The sequence below is a fragment of the Malus sylvestris genome, chromosome 11 (genome assembly GCF_916048215.2).
Source record: "Malus sylvestris chromosome 11, drMalSylv7.2, whole genome shotgun sequence".
NCBI classification, from domain to species: domain Eukaryota; kingdom Viridiplantae; phylum Streptophyta; class Magnoliopsida; order Rosales; family Rosaceae; genus Malus; species Malus sylvestris.
The window spans coordinates 2,562,723-2,571,490 of NC_062270.1; the positions used below are offsets into that span (position 1 = coordinate 2,562,723).

Here is an 8,768-nt window from a genome sequence, read left to right on the forward strand (position 1 = left end):
TAGCTCAACTGTAATCCAGATGATACTCAAACAATTCTACTGATAGAACACAACAAATGCTTCAAAAAAACCAAAATGTATGCCACAATAACAAACTGTTCAGACAATTCATAATGAACTAGTGATTCGTGTTGCTGAGGGGCCGTTTAATAACCATTTCACTTTCAGTTCTCAGTTACCAAACAAGATTTCAATTTCAAAAAAGTGAAACAAAAACTAAAAATTAAAAACGAAATAGTTATCAAACTGCCTCTAAAGATTACAACACACAATTCACACCGAACATAAAGGAGAAAAAAGCAGATTCATCTCTATGTTCTTGACAATATGAAACATCTCGAATGTAAATTCTCAAAGTTATCAAATTCATACAACTCCTGCCAAGAATTCCAATTTCGCTATGCCATTCCCAATTAATGGCATTATTGGTTTACTAATTCAAAATGAAGAATTATAGAATTCAACAGTGAGATTATATCACTACAACAACAAAATTCGAAACTCTAAAGCCTCAAATTTCCAAAAATTCATCTCTTTTCCTGAGCACCAATGCCTATTCCCTCACCTAAAGATTAATCCTTTTGAATCAATTATCCAATTATCCAACTATCCAAGTGTAACCTATTTCTCCAATCACCTAATATATACTAACATTGGGAGCAGCCTCTCCATAAATGGGGGTAAGGCTAGCCGACATTCACCTCTCCCAAACCCTGCGTAAAGCGGGAGCCTTGTGCACTGGGTACGACCTAATATATACTAACAAAATCGAAATATAATAGAAAAAGATACAAAATTTAACTCATACCCATCAATCTACTCGCTCTTAGCATCTTTACCATCTTTAGCAGCTTCACCTTCACCTTCACCGGCACCGGCACCTGTCTCCTCCAGCTTCTTCTTATTCTTCTCTATGGCGGCAGCTACTTCACCTGGCATGTACTTCTCGTCATGCTTGGCCAAAACCTCTGTAGCGGCAAAGTAGCACTCGCCGCTCCTAGCCTTCTCCGATATGCTTTTCGTCGAAATCTCCCTCCGAATCTCCTCCGTGAAAGGCTTCACAAATCCCTCCACCACCACCGAGTGGCCCTCCCGGAACAAATCGGGCAATGATCCCTTGTACCGGACCAAGATATCGGTCATCAAATCGGTGACGACGAACTCCATCTCCGGCGAGGAAGACGGCTGGACGACGCTACCTTCGAGGACGAGGCCGCCGACCCGGAACTTGCTCTTGCTAGGGTTTGCGGAGTATTTCTCGATAGCGTCGGTTGGGGTGACGTAGAAGACGAGCTGGTCTTGGAAGCTGTTGAGGACGATGACAATGAATCCGGCGATGCAGCTGAAGGTCAGGGCGTAGGTCCAGAGGCGGCGGGTTTGGAGCTGGCGAGCCCGGGCGCCGATGTCGACGGGTTTGGGGCGGGTCGGACCGCGGCGGGCGGTGGAGAGGAAGCGGAGAGTGAAGGGGAGGTGGGGATTTGATGGAGGGCGGAGATGGGGGGTGGAGAGGGGAGAGAAGATGGAAGGTGGAGATTTGAATACCGGGTGGTGGTGGATCGGGGTTGTGGTGCGGAGGAGGTGGGATTTGAGGCGGAGGGCGATGCGAGTGGCCATTTGGATTTGTGGGTGAATTTTCTCGGGAAAGTGATGGAAAATTGGGGTGGAAAAGTGCGAGGGGTTTGGAGAGGTAGAAGAAGGAGCCTCTCTACAGAAGCTCTCTGTTTTTGGTCAAAGGGACATCGGAAGGATAGGAAGGGAATTTGGAAATTTTGTGTGTGTGTGAGTGTGTTTTTTTTGTTTTTTCCCCAAAAATTTAGGGCATATCTGATAACGTATTACAAACCTTTTGATCTTAGGAGGTGATTTTTACACGTAGTTTTTAGCTTTTTATATACATTAAAAACACACACACTGAAACGCGTATAGTACTAATATTTAAAATGTAGAAAAATAAATTTACGTTGTTTGGAAATTTTTTTTATAAAGAAAACTAAAGAAAAGTTCAAATTTTTTTTTTTAGTTTTAATGAAAAATAACAAATAAAGGTGTAGTGAATAATACCAACGAAAGGTAAAAATGTGATTTTTCGTTAAATGTGAACAGTACCAAAAATGTTTCGTTAAAACTTTATTTTTTGTAATATAAATTGTTGGATGGCGATGATGATGGTGGAATATGATATTGAATGAGGAGGGAGAAATGATAAACGTAATTATGAATTCTTGTATAAAAAAACACGACTCTAACTATACATATCTGTATAAAGAAAAAAAATTCAAACTTGCTGCAATCGTTATGAAAATTTCTTCTTTAATGTAGGCATTGATTCGTCGCGTGATGCCCTTTGCAATACTAGCCAAGGCCAATAGCCCCTAAAATATAGGAATTAGGCCCTTCCATTGAAGTATGGATTGGATGATCATGTGCACAAGCCAAGGTTAGGGATAACTTATACCGTATAAGACAAAATGTAGAGAAAGAAACTCAATTCCCTCTCTCTCCTCTCTCTCTCTAAACCATATCAGCTCCACCGTTAACTCTCAATTTCAGTCATAGTTCCGTCAAACTCTCTTCAATCCAAAAATCTTGGAGCTTTTTGGACTGGTGGGTCAAAAGCTCCTCCATGGATTCTCAGGTGTTGGTGGCTCTTGCGCTCTCACTCGTGGGTGGACTCAGTACTTCACTCGGTCAGTACATAAAGACTCGTGCTTGTTCATGCTCTGCTGAAATTTCAGCTGCCCATTTCAGCAATTTCACATTTGAATTACCCCATTTATTTGAATTTTGTTGTTCTTGTTTATTTTATCTAGAATGGTTATCTAAATTTGCTTCTGGATTTTTCTAACTTTTGGGGTTTGGATTCAAATTTGTTTCCTTTGTTTGACTTTTTCTGAAATTTAGAATCTTTTGATGGAAATATGGTTAATATTGATCGCTTTGCTGGGGCTGGGGCTGGTTAAATTAGCTTCTTATAATTTCGATTACGGGGCGAATTGACTCCATCAAGTTGCTGTGGAATAGAGGTTTAATGGTATTAACTTATGATACTAGAATTGATCGGATAGACAAAGATATCGAAATGCAGCTCAATTGACTTTGTTTTCGAAAAAGGTTCAATTTGACGTTTTTAGAGCAAATTCGCTCCATCAAGTTATTGTGAAATTGAGTTCTAAGGTTGTTAACTTGTAATTGATGATGATGGAATTGCTAGGATTTGTTCCGATTGTTTTATGTGCAAGTTTTTGGTATTGATCCTGGTGCGAAAAAAAGGATTTTCGCTCATGCTTCTTATGGAGTTCTTTAATTTATCATGTTCACCTCAATGCTTAGTTTATGATCTGGAGCCTAATTCTGAACCATGGAATGTGGAACAGGTGCACTTTTAGTAATTGTCAATGAAACTCCTAATTTGAAGAAGCTCGGGCTTTTACAGGTGCTCCGATTTCATTTCCTCAAATGCCGACTTGTTTTTTCTGTCTGCTAATGTCATTTTCTTCCTTTCGGAAGATTGAATCATTGTGTTGACTTAATTGCTTACATCTTCTTCTCCCTTCCAGCCGATATGTACATGTCGCCAATGTATTTTACTCTACAATAAATGTTACTCTTTATGTTTAACTTAGCAAATATCCATCTGACATTGATGTCATTTTGTGATCCTATTGAATTGATGTGATATAGTCAGGATGTGCTTAGGGAACCAAGATCCATCTAAACCTCTGATGTTCTGTCTGCAGGGTTTTGCAGCAGGTCTGATGCTAAGCATATCATTCCTAGATTTGGCTCACAACGCTATAAACTCAATTGGCTTTTTAAAAGCCAACCTATGGGTAAGTCATGTACTTCAATGTTGATCTGATTTAATAGCGGAGCCAGGAAGTTCCTAATGGGTAGGCAACTATTTATTTATATGGCTGGAGCCAGTAAATATAGGTAAAATGTAGGTATATTTTCTACAACAGCTGGCTATACCTCATGGTAGCCACCCCCTGGCTCCGCCCTCAAATTCTGATTCACTCTGGTTTGAATGCATCAGTTTTATGACATGTGTTGTCCCTGTTTCCTCTAAGAATTGGATTAAAATTTATTGGCGGTGCAGTTTTTTGGAGGTGTCATATTCTTTGCTATCATTGCCAATTTTATCCCAGAACCAACTCTTGCTCCTATTTCAAAGGTATTGATTATCTCTTCTCCTCCTAATTTAGCATGTTGTGGATACTTTTACATATGACTGGGGATTACACGTCCACCCAGAATATTGAAGGTGTGTTTGACCGTAAGACAATATCCTTAACAACAGAAAAGTGGAGATGAAGGGGGCAAGGACACTTTGAAAAAGCATCGACGTCAAGTTTTTTTCAGTGGGATAGTAACAGCAATAGGTATTACTACTTTATTGAGATGTTTAAATCACCTTCCAGATCCAGACGGTTCTTTGAATTAGAAAATGAAATTAATCTTTACTTATTTGTGGAATTGGAAATATTAGTTAATTTTCTTATGTTTGTAGTAGCGATGCTTTTTAGTTTCTAGTTTCTGGAGTTTTTTTTTTTTTTTTTTTTTTGTAATAAAGTCTGAGCAAACACTTCAGAAATATGCTTATTTTGTATACTTTATCCCTTCTGAAATGGAACATCCGGTCAATTGAAATGCAGGCATAAGTTTACACAATTTTCCAGAAGGAATGGCTGTGTTTCTTGGATCAATGAAGGTAACTCAAGCTTAAGTTTTCATTGTACTTGGACTTGGAGTATTTAGTTAATTCTAGTTTAAATTAGATAGATGAAAAAGTGTTTTCATCTATGATCAGAGTTTCTTTAATTCAGGATGTGAAATATTAATGCACTTTTCATTTTAGTTATTTTAAAAAATGTTGTTGAAAACAGAATGTGACGTTGCTATGACCTTTAATTTATTTATTTTTTGTTACCAACTATTTGGTATTCTTGGTGACCTAAATCAGATCTATTGTTTTCCAGTTAGTAAAACTTTCTTCTTTTCTTCCTTGTGATGCATTTTTAGCGTTATTGTCAACAAGTTAATATGTTCTTGGACACTCAGCTGCTGCTAAAAAAATTCATGTTGTATTGAAAATATGGTGCTTTCTTCTTGAAGCACAACTTCTGAAGTTGCGGTGTCTAGTTTGGAACTCTTTTCTAAATCTGCTCTTGTTTGTTATCTAAAACAAGTTGAACTTGATTAGATTCTTACTGATCCTGCTTTATATGTATCTTTTGTCATAGTTCATATTACTTTTGATTTGCATAGTCTTTTCATCTATGGGATTGGTGATTATAGATGCAGCAAGAATACTTTACATATCTGTTTGCGGACTATAATTACAGCTGATGCTAATTGTCGCATACAATTCCTGCTTATTCCATAATTCATTGTAGGGCCTTCGTGTTGGTGTCAACTTGGCCTTGGCCATTGCCTTACACAACATCCCAGAGGTATATTCTCTATATCTTGTACCGTTTTGTGTTACCCTAACTGCTTGCACTCTGCCATGGATTGATATAAAGTTTGGGTTTGGACTGTAGAACTATTATTTCATTGTTTATTATATGGTAACAACTTTTTCTATTCTAGGGCGTTGCTGTGGCACTTCCTGTGTACTTTGCAACTCAGAGGTGAGAATTTATGAAGGCATCGTCTATTTCAGCACTTGAAGTACTTATGATGTGGGGAAACAATGAAAATTTTCACTCATTTTAAAATAACTATTATCTTTAATAAGTTCGAAAGTTTTTACTCAATTTCTATGAATAATAAAAAAACTTCTTTTGGTGCCCATTTCTAGACATGACTTCTATGCTTTGTTCATTTTCTTGTGCAAAGTAATGATAAAATTATTGAATGGTGGGTTTTCTGCTTGTTCCAGCAAATGGCAGGCATTCAAATTAGCAACGCTTTCTGGTTTCGCTGAGCCTTTGGGTGTCGTAATTGTAGGTATGCAAACTGTCAAAACAACCTTTAGATATCTTTCTTTTACCAGTCTTAAAGGGTAGGGTGGATGTAAAATAGGTGCTTGAGTCCTGAAATTCTTGAAGGCAACTTGTTAATTTGTGTCACTTTTGCTACAGCCTATCTATTTCCGAGCAGCTTGAGTCCTGAAATTCTTGAAGGCCTGCTGGGATCAGGTTTGCAAATCAATGGTTCTCATCTAAAGCAGATTACTTTGTATGAAAATTTAGTTACCATTTATTTTTGTTGTGACACAGTTGGTGGAGTGATGGCTTTTCTAACTCTGCATGAGATGCTGCCCTTGGCGTTTGATTATGCGGGGCAGAAGCAAGCAGTCAAGGCCGTGTTTTTGGGAATGGCCTTCATGTCTGCAAGGTAACACTGGCGTTATAAATATTATAATTAATGAAAAATATCTGAGTCTGTCGCTGTTACAAGTGCATATATAGCGTTGGGCCTTAGCGAAAGAGCTCTTTAAGAAGGATTTTTTCAAAGTATATCGCTGTTTAATTTCAATCAGATTCAATATCTAGAACAAGAAGTTAGAGCCTGTGGGTGTGATATTATAAGTTTTGCTTATATCAGATAACTTTCTCCTTGCCTGTTTTGCAGCCTATATTTTCTTGAGATCAGCCTGCCTCAGGAGATGAGCTTGTAGCTGCATTCTACGGGTCCTGCCCAATAGTATTGTCGTTGTTCAACTCTGTACTCCCATGACGAGTAACTGGCACTGAATACCTGTACTGTTTTTAGACCTGCGCGTTGATAGCTCATATGGGTTCGGCACAAAGAAGGTTTTACTGTGACCGTCCCCGAAGATAGGAGTTCATACTCGGTATAAGAGAGATGTACTTGTCCATTAAAAGGATGTAAAATAGTGTATGGAACTTGATTTCTTCAATAAAGTCTACTCTTTCATTTACACGAGAATTTCAAGTGTCTAACAGGTTGCATTGGTTGGTTATGCTTTGCAAGGTAATATAATGATACTCATGGCCTTTAATAGGAGAGATTGCCGTGACACTGGTTGTATACAACCAGTGGTGGATCCAATAAATAATATTAGGAGGGTCAGTAAGAATAGCACACGATATTTTTTTTACCAGAAATAGCATGCATCTTGCTATTTCATCGAGTCTTGGTACGTCTGAAGTGATTTGGAAAGACATACGGCACACTTGTTAATGCCTCATTTACAAGGGTAACTAACACGTTCCAAGGTTGCTCCTATATGAATGCTTAACAAAGAAACACACTAACAATGTTTGATATCATTGCATCCATTAATATGTTTGTCCAAGAATGATGATGCTTTGTTATTCACTGAGATTTGCATTTCATTCACTCTTCTTTTAGATATTTTATCAAACAGTTAAAGGGTATGTATGAAGCCAACTTTAATCTTCAAAAAAGCAGCACCCAAGGTATCCATGGTCATTCACCGAAATTTGGAGGGTCAGCACCCAAGGTATCCATTGACGTTCACTGAAGTTCAGGGATCAGCTGGTTCCCGTTGCCCCTCAATGCATCCGCCAGTATAGCATCGCATGATTTTTACTGAGATTAGGTGTGAGTTAAATTGGTCAATTGCCTCTATATCATTTGTAAGTAGGATTAGTGTTTCTTAATAACCAAATTTGAGCAAGATTGCTTAAATTGGAAGTTAGAGAACTTTGTTCTCTGAATTGCGAAAAAATCTTGTGTTTAGTAGCTGGATCATGTGTCTGTGTGACCTATCTCAGTCACACCTTGTTAGATGAATGCTGCATGCAGCCGCCCATGCACAAGTTCTTCTCCTGAAATCTTAAAAGAGACTATGAATCAAATTCCCATCCAAGCATGCCTTAAGTATGGGAATAAGATCCTCTCTGGATCCGATCCAAATATGTCTGTTCAACCGAAAATCGAAGGACTAGGAATTAATTAACTTTCTTTTTTCCTTTTTCTTATTCATCTCTCTCTCTCTCTCTCTCTCTCTCTCTCTCTCTCTCTGGGAGAACTTGGTTCTAGTTTTGGACAACCAGAGGTCGGAAGACGACGGTGTGGGCATGGTGGGTCGGCAATCGTGCCAACACCCATCGAAAAATGCAGAGAATTGAGGATCCGGATATAATCCCGACCCTTAAAGATGAGGTACATACATTTACTCCAACAACAGATTCCATGACCTGTGCTATGGATTTGATCAAGCATTATTATTTTGATGCTTTAGGCTTGGCATCGATCATAACATGTTGCAAACAAAGGAAAAGACATGTAATTAAAAAAAAGGCATGAAAAAAGGAAAGGAGAGAGAGACAAGGCAACAAATGAAAGTTAGCATAATTGATAGCTTTTGTATGCACCATGCTGTGACGTGCAAACTGCAAAGCACAACACTTCAAGTTTTACGAAAATTCTAGAATAGACTGGCCAATAACATGAATTAAGTGGAGCCTGGATTCTCTTCAAATTTCTGTGTTTGGAGTCGACGGATTAAATGATCTGGATCACTCATTTTAAATTTTACAATCCTCATTAGCCTATTTTGTAGGTCTAACTCACGTTAATTAAGGGTCCAGATATCTTTCTCTTCGACAACCCGAATTACTTAATCTTTGAACTCCGAACATGAAAGATTCGGAAATAACCTCAAATTCTAAAATATATATTTTGAATTTTTCTAGTACGAAATAATCTCAAATTTGTACTAGAAAAATCTCAAATCGTAACCAACCTAAAGACTTTTAGGAGATTCCATAAACCCATTAGGGTGTGGTTATTTGACATCCTTAGTTCTCACTGGATTGGACTAGATTAAT

At 38.1% G+C, this 8,768-nt stretch overlaps 2 protein-coding genes across 2 annotated transcripts; one reads left to right on the forward strand and one right to left on the reverse strand.

Annotated features, from left to right (window-relative positions):
- Positions 1-393: 393 nt before the first annotated feature.
- On the reverse strand, positions 394-1,812 carry LOC126591426 (cytochrome c-type biogenesis protein CcmE homolog, mitochondrial-like). Its single transcript, XM_050257105.1, has 2 exons — positions 750-1,812; positions 394-637 (listed from the first exon to the last, which is right to left on the reverse strand). Exon 1 carries the CDS (start codon positions 1,612-1,614, stop codon positions 817-819), a length of 798 nt encoding a protein of 265 aa, XP_050113062.1. The 5' UTR covers positions 1,615-1,812; the 3' UTR covers positions 394-637; positions 750-816.
- Positions 1,813-2,441: 629 nt separating this feature from the next.
- Positions 2,442-6,889, forward strand: LOC126591340 (zinc transporter ZTP29). Its single transcript, XM_050256997.1, has 12 exons — positions 2,442-2,687; positions 3,375-3,433; positions 3,738-3,830; positions 4,100-4,174; positions 4,301-4,382; positions 4,656-4,711; positions 5,397-5,453; positions 5,593-5,633; positions 5,885-5,952; positions 6,087-6,143; positions 6,225-6,342; positions 6,580-6,889. Exons 1-12 carry the CDS (start codon positions 2,624-2,626, stop codon positions 6,623-6,625), a joined length of 816 nt encoding a protein of 271 aa, XP_050112954.1. The 5' UTR covers positions 2,442-2,623; the 3' UTR covers positions 6,626-6,889.
- Positions 6,890-8,768: the final 1,879 nt, after the last annotated feature.